Below are 11,252 nucleotides of genomic sequence, written 5' to 3' on the forward strand. Positions count from 1 at the left end.
TGTTCTGATTCTGAGGCAGCAGGCGTGTTTGCAGAATGAAACCCTGGACTAAAACTCTGTCTCCTGTTGAGCGATGCCTTGTTTCAAGCACTGCTGGGGAGCACCTTACCTCACATACCAAAAGAAAGGATAAGAAACCTGGTTTTCCCGTCTCCTTCAATGTAGTCACCAATGCTGTTAAAGTCTCGTTTCCAACAGTCACTTCTACTGAATGTTCTGTATCATTTGTCCTCTCACCAGATACTTTAAATCGTTCAATTCTCTTATCCTTTCTGTATGTTTCTACCATTTGACCTTCTCATACAAAAACGTACAAAAGCGATGCCTGAGCTCCTGCCTCTTGATAACAATGTTGTGTAAAAATGGAATTGTTTTGTCCCTGTTTTGTCTTTGCAAGTTCATCTAAACCTCTTTGTTACCTCAGGGCCTCCTATTTATGCATTTTTGGTAGGCGTGTAGGCCCTAAGCCTCAGGGATGCAATGGAGACTCAGAGACCTGTGCCCCAGGGCACCCTTGACTGAGGGCATGTGTTCCTGGAGTCTTGGTGCCCTTCAGGCTCAGTGTTGCTGGTGCCATGGGTGGCAGAGCCTAGGCTTGCAAGGACATCTGTGCTCTGTTAACTGTGAGTTGGGAGGAGGGGCTGCTCTGTGAGATGCAGACCTTCACCAAGAAGAAACAAGAAGATGGGGAAGGGATCCCCATGGTTTTCAGAGCAAATGTTAGATTCAGCTCTGTTTGGTGACCAGAGGCATGCAATGATAGGCATGCCTCTATCCATTCTCAGCCACTTGAACCAATTCAATGAAAAGTATTTATTCTGATGGCATCTGAGCACAGAAATCCAGAGACCAGGGAGAACGTGACTCCTTATAGACACACAGTCTATCCCCAAATTTAGACTGTGGGGAGACCAGGCAGAACCTCAGAACTGGCTGATGTCCCCTGGAGACTGGAGCCTGGCACTGCAAACTGCTCTTTTGGGCAAAAGCTGTACTTCTGGTCTCCTTGGCCTTCCTTTTGGGAACATCAGCTTATCTCTAAGTGGGCATGTGAACTTTTTGAACTGCCAACTCTCAGTAATCCCTCTCTGTGGACCCCTAGCCCATAGTGGGGTTGTATACACAGCACCTATACATGCAAGGATAACTATTATGGTTTATAACACACAAGGCCCTTTGTATGATCTATATCACATAATTAATATTTCTTGTAGGAAAGTAAGAAAATGCAGATAAGCATGTGCACACACATATAAACATACACCCCACTAAAAATCCTTGGTGTTCCTACTATTAACAGTGCAGTGTTAAGATATTAATGCAATCGCTTCTCGGCCTTTTGGCTAAAATCAAGTGAAGATATTAATGCATACTCTTTCACAGATAGAAATGTGTCTTTGAAAGACACATACCTGTATACATATGGACGTGTGCATGGTTAATCCATGCACTGGTTAACCAAGCCTGAATAATAATCAACACAAACATGCACACATGCACAAATCCATTTGTATGTGCTAGTCTGCCTTCTGCTTTAGCCTTCCCGCCCCCCACACATTTAAGTTTCTTGTAAGCATTTTTTCAGGTTAGTAAATATAAACCTTATCATTTTTAGTAGACCTTAATTTATCCAATTTGCTGTCACTGATTGTATACATGTTTTAGCATTTTAAACAAGTGTGCAGTGACTATCTTTATGTATTCTGCTTTCCACATTTGCCCCACTGATTCTTTAGATTAAAAAGTATATACCTTTGTGAGGCTTTTTAATACTAATTAACAAATTGCTCCCACATCAGTCACACTTCCACCCACAGTATTGCAAATGCCTACTCACACACCCTCTGGTGCTGTTGTCCTTGTCTCTATTCTGAGCACTTTTGAGTCTGTAAAGTTGCTGTTGTTTTCCTACCTTAGGGGTAGGCTCCAGACCCTGAATAGAGAAGGACCTTCCTCCCATGGGAACAGACACTGTTCCCTCAGCCTCCCTGTCTCTCTACAACCCCTGCCCATCTCTACTTATGGGAGTATTTCAAGTTTCTAAGTTATATTTTTCTTAATTAAAATAACCCTATGCAGTGAACATGTATTACCTTAATAATCATTTAGAAGGCTATTAAAAATAAAAACAAAACTGGATTACATTTTGCCTGGGCCAGCCACCAGACTCCTCATTGCTCCAGCCGGGGCACTATTCTCATTGCTGCCTTGGCCTCCTGCCCTCGCAGCCACCTCAGGCTATTGCCATGTGCGTTTGTTTCAAGGTGACGCTCTCACACCTGACTTTTTATCCCATGTGAGGAAGACATGTATTTGTTTATAGACTGCAAGTCGGAAGTGGCTGGGTCACTAGTCAATATTTCTGACTGCAGTGGTGGCCAGTACCTGTGGCTCAGTAAGAGCCCAAAGGAGGCTACAGTAATATTGGACATGCCTTTGCCTTGAGTGGAAAATGCATTTTGGTTCCCTTGCTTTCTTGCTTGCATCCTCTCAGATGAAAGAGTAGAGCATGTAGATGGGAGTATGGGTTGGGGAAGAGGTGGGATGGGGCCAAATCTTTCTCCTGGAGGCCCAGGGTGAGCAGTGGCTAGTGCTGGCTGTGCTAGCAAATGTCTAACAACCAGCTCTCTCTGTCTCAAAAACAACAACAACAAAAAAAAGAAGCCCTTATGTTTGCCAATTTCTGTCACATAAATACTGTCACAAGGACCCATTTTAAGCTACCAGTGTGACACCAGTGGAGTATGGAGTTGGGAAGAAATGTGTACACCTGGTTGTTGCGTGCCATCTGAATCAATTCCAGCTCACCTTGTGTCCCTCTGTTCTCAATCCTGGGTCTGAACATTCACAAAATTGGGACTTTATTAAGTAGCCACAGTGACCCACCAAACTGTCCTGGTGGGAATATGCTAGCTCATTAGTACAAAGCATCAGAATAGCACATCCCAGCAGGACTGTTCAAGTACTTTTGGGTTCCTCTGGGAAAACCATTGAGAACTGAGCTGAAGGAAGGTACCTGGACTTCCTGCCTGCCAATCTCCAAGTGGATCTCCACAAGCCACCTGCTGTGTCCTGGCGCCTCCAAGTCTGTGTCACTGTTGTCACTTTGGAAGACATGCACAGAGGACGTGGTTCCAGAGTAGTGTGGTTCTAACTGAAATCTCTCCTCAGTGTATTTTCTTCTGAAGCACCAAAAGGGGGAAGATCTCCCCACCCCCAAACTTCCAGCATGAGCTCTGTTGGATTCCATTCTTGGGTATCATCTTTGTAGAATAATAACTTGAACAGTTGGAAATAAACAACTAGCTCATGCCTGGCCACTGCTTAGCCTGAAAGCCAAGGCGAGTCTGGTGAGGGCTCTGTCTTTGGTTGATACTAGAGGTAAATGGTTGTCATTTGAATGGGTGATCGAGGCAGCTTTGGTAAAACCAATTGTACTACCCCCTGCTCAGGCATCTGTGAGAAGGTCAAATTCCCCAATGGTTCTTCATGTTCAGCTTGCTTTTCTGAAATCCATGTCTTCGCAGCATGTGAGAGCATGGCAGGGCAGCTTGGAGTTGTGCTTGGCCAGCCGAGAGAGTGAACATGGAAAACCATTTAGTCAACCTACACATGTGTTTGTTTTCAGTAGACAACAGTATTTTTCCTTATTTTCACTTATCTTTCTCTTCTTTTTTTCTTGTAACTGTGCTGGTTTTGTTTTGGTATTCCTTTCAAACCTTTTTCTGCATATCACCTTTTCTTTCTATTGTGGCTTCATTCCATTTTTAAAAAATCTTACCTTTTTTTTCTCCTTTTTCCATAATTTTGATGAAATCCATTGCACGTGTCTTTTTTTCTTTATTTACTCTCCTTTTTTTCTTTTCCTTTCTCCCAAACTTTTTCCTTTTCACAGCATTGGAACACGGGAGGTAGTCACCCAGAAGAACTTGAGCGGCCTGGTGCCCATCCGAGACTTAAGACTAGACCCCAGCCTCCTCTGTTCCATACCTTTATTAGCTCTAAGCCCCAATTTACTGATTGTGTGGCTTTTCCTGAGCATAGCATACCTGGTGACCAAATTGCGTTGTAAATGAATATATTATGAAAAATTAATTAAGTCACAAGAAAAACAAAAGTGCCAGAATATGTCCAGCCACCGTGTACCTAACTGGACAGAAGGAATGTGTCAAAGCGTGGTCTGCCAAGAAATATCTCATGCCTTACAGTCTGACGTTTTGTTGTTCTGAACTGTAAATACCTGCCAAATTATTTCACCAAGAGGACTTGCTTATTTAAATTCTGTAGAATTTTCAGTGCTTGTAACATGTTCTTACAGTGCCTGTTACTGCATTGTTTAGCTGGCCTGGAATTACTTGTACCAAATCTCTTACCTTCTGATGTAAAACTATTTATTTCCTGTATATCTCATGTGCCCTGTTTCCAAGAGAAAGGAATTCTGTCTGAAAAGAATTTGTATATTTGATACTATTCTTTAAATGTGTGGCTAACCATTTCCTTTCCTTTTGAAGAGAAATGAAAAGGATAGATGCTTTCTAACTGGCTTATCTAGATCAACCGATTTAATAGGACCTGTACCTTCTGCTTTCATTTCAAAGCGTAGTCCCATATCACAGTAGCAGACAGTTTGCAGAATCATAACATTTCCTTGCTTATGTTTATTATTTCCAATTTGGGATGATTTAAAGCTGTGAATACAATGGCGCATTATTACCAAGTCAAGCACATGAAAATAACATATTGCATGCAACTTTACATTTATTCTTTTAACTCTTTAAAAATCATTAAGCTGATTCTGGGAATTAATACATATAATAACAAAAGGCTGTTAAAGTTATATACATTGATTTTTCTTAAAATAGAATTTTTCATTTAAAAATTACATCTTTGATTCCAGATTAAAGCACAGATAGACTTTCTCTCTTACAAATCCAATGTGATTAATAATGGAAAAAATCGAAAAAAAAAAAAATTCCTAAAAGGCCTAACTTTTGGATAGTTGTACCAGATGGTGTCGGTTGCTTTGGTTTCTGCTATTATCACTCGTAACATGGCAGTATCCATAAAAAGGATGATTTGTAACCTTAACATTCATATGTGGCAGAAATATAATTGTATACTGAAGTGTAAAAGAATATACTAGGGGAAAATTCCACATACCCTGTATATGAAGTAGTCAGTGGCTTCTCTGTTTTTCAATTTAAATTAATGTTATACTTCTGGTTTTGATTTTCAATTAGTTCCCAGAAACTGTATTTTATGAAAGTGATTTTTTTTTTTTAACAATCTATAAAAACTGGAGTAAATTTAGAGATGCTTTCTGGAAACTTTATATCCATGCATATACATAAAGTTAGTTCACCAGAAAATGTGGCCTCTCTAATTTCTCTCCAACATTAACAGAATTTACTCTGGGATATCTCTAGTTTGGCATAAGATCCAAGTTCAGGTTCTGGGAATTGTTGAAGAAGTTAAAAATGAACAACAAATTCCAGATTCAAACTTTTAATTCTAAAACCTCTGAAACACTCTTCTCTCTTAGATCTCCTGAACACTGCAGGGGCCCTAGGACAGGTGTCACACCTGTAGATGAATCCATTCTTCTCACAAGGGCAGTATGGTCACTTTCTCTTTACTAGAGTAAATGAGGTGGCTGTTCTTTGGCACAACTCCTGGCATCCTTCAATAGAGAGTCTCTCACCAAATCCCAAGTGATTACTAGTGTTGTTATAGCAGTATGTTTCTTGGCAGGGTCCTGTCTAGTCTGTGATTCTTTGAAAGGGATATTCACCTTTTACCTTGCTTCAAATTGAGGTGCACGACCAGTTCTCTAAGACCATTTTATTTAAATTTACTTGAAAGGAGGAAGGCAGATCCACAGCCCATTCAGTTCCTATTCCATAGCTTCCCAGCCCCTGCTCTGGTGAAGCACTCCTGATAGCCCTGGATGGTGGGGGTCTGGGGGGAGATACTTACTTACCCCTTGAGGGGATCCTGCTGAGGCTGGGCAGTGGCCATGCACAGAGGCTTGAGGCCCTTCTCACTACAGACAGTACCCCTCATCTCCAGCAACTCCTCCTTCCAGCGCCCACTGCATAGCAAATGGAGGCCATCGCTAGCTAGAGAAGTCAACCACAGGGGGCTATATGGACATCAAAACCTGCCCCTTGACTGACAGTGGTGCCAGCCAGGCCTTATACCCCTGTGTGCCAAGTTGAGAGAAAAATGAAATAGAAGAGGACAAGTTTCTTTGCTTTTCTCTTCAGGGTTGGGTTAAAAGACAGTATAGACTGACTCTGAAGTCATGGGGACTAGCCATCAGGAAGGACACCATGAGATCAATCAGCCCAGGCTGTTGTTTTCCTTTAGAATATCTGAGAAAAGAAACTCAATATGCTTGCCCTTCATGCTGATTTCATGAGTAAAAGGCCTTGTCACTAATGCCTTTTACTTATTAAATCAGACTAACTGTATGTCCAGAATCTTTTTTGCTTTAGTGTGAAATAGGTTCAGATGCAACGAGGCTGGGGATATGAGAGTCACTGCTATTTAGTGGTGCTCTGGTCGCTTCTGAGCCTAATGTTAGTGCACATTTTCAGTGGCAGCCAACTCTAGATAGCATCACTAGGACGCTGATGCATCCAGACAAGTTCCAAAATGGAAGATCCCCCAGGAAAGCAAACCCAGAGGTGTCCCTGGAATTAGCCATTTTGAGTTTCAATTAAAAAATAGATGTCCTTGAAAAAATGATTTACCAATATAATAAAAAATAATTATATGTAGCTTTGAAATAATTTCTAAAATCTATCCAACAGTCTTGGATAAATTTGTGTGTGTTATTGCCTCCAAAGAATTATGCAGACAGTGTGATCGATGCAAGTGTTCTGACTTAGGACCGAAGTCTCACCTCTGCCACAGCAGATGCCAGTTCCCACAGCATGCCCTCTCCTCGCCACACCTTAGTCCCAGGAATTAGGTGCCAGACCTTGTCTTAACATTCAGACCATGCAAACCCACAATGGTGTCAGCACAGTCAGATTGTATAACTTCAAACCAAATTTAGACATTTGAGGAAAAGTAAATACATTTGGATTTTAAAATTAAATTGAAAGTGTAATCTTGCCGATCTCATGTATTTTTTCAACCAGCTAACCAGTAGTTTCTTTGACATGTCAATAAAATGTAATGTCAAAGTTCACAAATTATTATTTGCTCTTCAAAGCACTTTGGCATTTAGTAGTGATAGGTGGTTTTTGAGAAGTATGTATATTCCTAAATAAATGGAGAAGCCATATCTGAAATAGTTCAGTAATATAAGAGCTTCCAAAGGTTAAATGAGACTAACTGTGTATAGATACTTATAGCTTCTGCTTTAAATAGAATTATATTTTTCTCTTATTATTGAGTGTTAGTCAAACATAATCGTTATTTGCTTCAGGGGTTCCTTACTCATTCAGCCTAGGCATTCAGCTCAGATAACACATCTGGCTGAGGGCTTGAGGCTGGTGACAGGAAAGCCTATTTGAGTTTCTAAATCAGTTAATAATAAGCAGGTGGATACTTTTTTAAACTACGTGAGCTTATCTTTTGAATAACATTACTGTCTTACCAAAAATGTTTTACATGTTATTGTTAATGAGACTGTCATTTTCACTTTTAAAGGCTTGAGCAGTTGCCACTGATATTTTTTTAAAGTGCATGACATAATGGTCTTCATACAATTTGAAATATTTTTTTTTAAAATCATAGTTTCTTGGTAACTGCAGATTTTACATCTCATAAGGGGGATTTTATACTAAATTTGATAACTAGGTTTAATTGCTGATCTTAGAATACAAAAATACAAAGTCATACCATGTGATAGGAACTCATTTATATTTAGAATGCCTGTGAATTCTGTGTCTATGCCAGATCATTTCCCAGAGAACTCCCTTGATGCTCTCATCTGGGAATGTGAGACCTGCCTGATGGCTCATCCTGTTCAGCATTTGCTTTGCCCGCTGTGTTGCCATGACAACCTTCCATCAAATGCCACAGGGGATGATGCTGGCAGCAGGTTCTCTAGGGAAATGCATCTGTGCGCTCTCATTGGCTCATTGGCACTCCTGTGAGAGGTGACCATGATGAGGGCAGTGTACCTGGAGAAGGTGGTTGGCTGCCACCTGGAGACCTTGGTGGGGCAATCACTCTTTCACTATGTTCCAGTCCTGCAGCTTTGCAGGCCTATCAAGCAACATTTGCACAGGCCTGCTGAGTTGCTTTGCACCCAAGGCAGCTATCTCCTAGGTGGAGACAGCATGTTAGAGCAGCCTTCTCAGCTAGATGGCTTTCCTACATATTGAATTCTGCAGGGAAAACAGCATTTTGAATTTGAGATAATTAATGACTATTGCTAATATAGAAAATGCAATTCTCTAAAGGCTTTGGTAAGAGTAGCACTCGTTCTTTTTCCATTTAATTTGCCCTGTAACAGAACCTTTTTTTTTTTTTAAAAGATTTATTTTTATTTATTAATATAAGCACTGGGCACAGTCAGAAGCGCGGGAGGGCGAGAGAATTCACCAGAGCCAGAGCGGGGAGCAGAGCAGGCAGAAGGACCGAAGTATACTGCTGAGGGGAGCAGCGGGCGGCAGGAGAGGTCTGCGCGCCATGCGGGACCCTCCTCTGGTGGCCGGGGAGCAGCCGGGGATCGAACCGGCGCTGCAGAGGCTGCGGGCAGCTTTGCAACCCAGCGCTCAACTGCTTCGCCACTGGGGAGGCCCCCTGTAACAGAACCTTTGAACCACTAGGTCTGATAGAACCCTCAAATACTAGACATGAAATACACAAACCCATTACTTTAAATATAAGTTCACTTCCACTTAGATACAGTGCTGCTTGTGGAAACGCAAGACTCGCAGTCCCATACAGCATGTGTTCATCTCTGTGCTTCTTAATTGCCTGTTCAAAAACCTGCCATCTTACATGTGTATTGTTGTAAATGAGTCCAACACCCATTTAAATTAATCAACCTTTTTTTTTAATGCTATGAAAATAACCAGTTCATTTCATCTTAGTTTAAGTCTTTTCTTTTTTCCTTTTTTACTGCTGTCATTTCTTGTGCTTGTTTTTTCCTCAGTGAGGGTTGTCGAAGAGAAAATACAATGAAGAATGTTGGAAGTCGCAAATATGCATTTAATTCCCTGCAGCTGAAGGCTTTCCCCAAGCATTACAGGCCTCCCGAAGGGACTTACGGAAAAGTTGAAACATGAACACACGGTTTCCTCTAATTAGCTGTTACGTAATAAATGTGGGTACCCTCTAGTGTCATATATGAATTCTCCAAGAAGACCTGAAGGATTGGTTTTTATTTTTGTGTTTTAAAAATATTTCTCTAAAGAATCTATGGAGCATGTCTCGTCCCCTACCTCCCACGTTGGAATCAGTAGGAGGTGATGTTTGACTCAGTAGTGTGGATAGTAACCACTGCCCAGTTCAGTAGCCTTCAGCCTAACCACACAGTGTCATGGATAGTTACCTATATAAATCAAGTTAGATATGTCTGAAATGCTAGAAGACTTTTTTAAATACCCACTTGAGCAGCTGCTCACCTAACTTATTTTTCTACTCAGTGAAAATCAAACAATGAATTACAATCTAATTTTTAAATATCTGAATGTAAAACACTAAATATATATTAAGTAATTGGATCCTGGGCAGACCAATAAATTTTAAATGTTAACTTGAGTTTTGGGTAAAGTAGCTAGCACTCTCTCCTGCAGTGAAATATCCTGCTATAATGTATAATAGATATGCTATCTGTAATGTAATGTCACCGTGAAACCAGAAGTTGAAGTGAAAGTTAAAATCAGCCTGAGATAAAACTACATTAGAAAGTAACACATTGAAAACCACCTACACAGTGCAGTCAGCCTTTCTTGTCCCTTATGAGTCACAGAATAGAGTGTCTGCCTGCAGACGGTGAATCTGGCTGGTTCCTGTTCTAAGCTCCCTGTCTAGTCCCCAGGCACCCCCAGGGTATGTCTCCCTTTCTCTCTGGATGCTGAGTTATGTCACTCCAGGACATCCTGTGTAGTACAGCTGATGCCACTCAGACTAACAGTAGCATTTATGCTTGTAGAGTGGAAGCCTCAGTATTTTCAGAACAGAGGTCCTCCTGGGGGTTTCCCAATCTATCATCTATAGACAATACAATCATGTTTGAATGTCTGATAGTGTCTTTTTAGATTTGCAATAATTTTTATTATCCTTTGTCATTCTGTTATTATAAGATGACTCTTGAGAAAATCGAAAGTATCTCTTCAAGTGATATTTTGAAAGGGATTAATGGACCATAGAAATTTCATAGAAAATTATGTCCGGTCATCTATTATGAGATGATGCATCTTATCTGCACATAGCAGAGTTTTTTTCTTAGTTTATATGTTTTATTAATTATGTGTATTATGATGATTATGTTTACATGTTATTTAAAAAGGTTGTAAAAATATATGTGGTATATATTCATGATACTGATCCTAATGATTTGTGAATCCTTAGAAAATTCCCATGTCTATAATTCCAGATATTATTCCTTTAGTAATGCCACTTGGAAACATGTAACAGGTTGTGCCTAGGGAGCTGGGTGTAGGCCAGACCGTCCTTAGGCGGGGACACAGAGGGCATGGCATCAGGTAGGGGTGAAACTGGATGACCTTCCCAAACCCTCCTTACTCAGAAGTCACTATGCAGACAGCCTGCTATCTCCTGATTCCTGCTGGGGGAGAGGTCCTACCTGTGGGGTGTGGACTGTGTAGGGGACACATCAGTGAGGGTGGGCACAGCTCATTATTCCCTCTCAAAGCTGCACTCCCTGTGGAGGGAGGAACAGAGAACCCCTGCCTGCCAAATCCTCTGCGAGGTGGCAGCAGCTGGTGTCAGATTCTCCACTTGTCTCTGTTCAAAGATATGTAGTTTCCAGTATGGCTCATTTAGCCTTGCACTTCTCCACCATTTTATTTATAATTTTTCTAGTACCTATATATTTCCATCTTTTCTTATTTTAACATTACTACTTTTAAAAAAATGTTCCCCATCTTTTTAACTTAAATGTTATCCATGATGTTTTCAGATTTTGTTCTGTCTGAAAAACATTAAATAGCTACATTTATCAAAAGGATATGGCAAATATTGAGTCACCTGTTAGCAATTTGCATGTGGGGAATTCTTTCCCCAGTTTTGGCTTCATATTATGGATCGCCATAAAACTCTAA

The 11,252-nt window shown here is 40.8% G+C and overlaps 1 protein-coding gene across 8 annotated transcripts in view; it reads left to right on the plus strand.

Moving 5' to 3' along the window:
• The window catches only part of INPP4A (inositol polyphosphate-4-phosphatase type I A), a 121,954-nt gene extending 112,650 nt beyond the window's left edge, over positions 1 to 9,304 (plus strand). For 3 of the 8 annotated variants that reach the window (XM_037527906.2, XM_037527909.2, XM_037527911.2), the window contains one exon: positions 9,119 to 9,304. In XM_037527906.2, coding sequence (XP_037383803.1) covers positions 9,119 to 9,251 — 133 coding nt within the window. In that variant the 3' untranslated portion in view covers positions 9,252 to 9,304. Of the gene's footprint in view, positions 1 to 3,895; positions 8,591 to 9,118 lie in introns of those variants that run through there. The other 5 variants (XM_054701888.1, XM_037527904.2, XM_054701887.1 and 2 more) reach the window with 2 other exon arrangements.
• The last annotated feature ends 1,948 nt before the right edge of the window (positions 9,305 to 11,252 follow it).

This window comes from Talpa occidentalis, unplaced genomic scaffold (genome assembly GCF_014898055.3).
Source record: "Talpa occidentalis isolate TD23 unplaced genomic scaffold, MPIMG_talOcc4v2.1 talOcc4.5, whole genome shotgun sequence".
Taxonomy (NCBI): domain Eukaryota; kingdom Metazoa; phylum Chordata; class Mammalia; order Eulipotyphla; family Talpidae; genus Talpa; species Talpa occidentalis.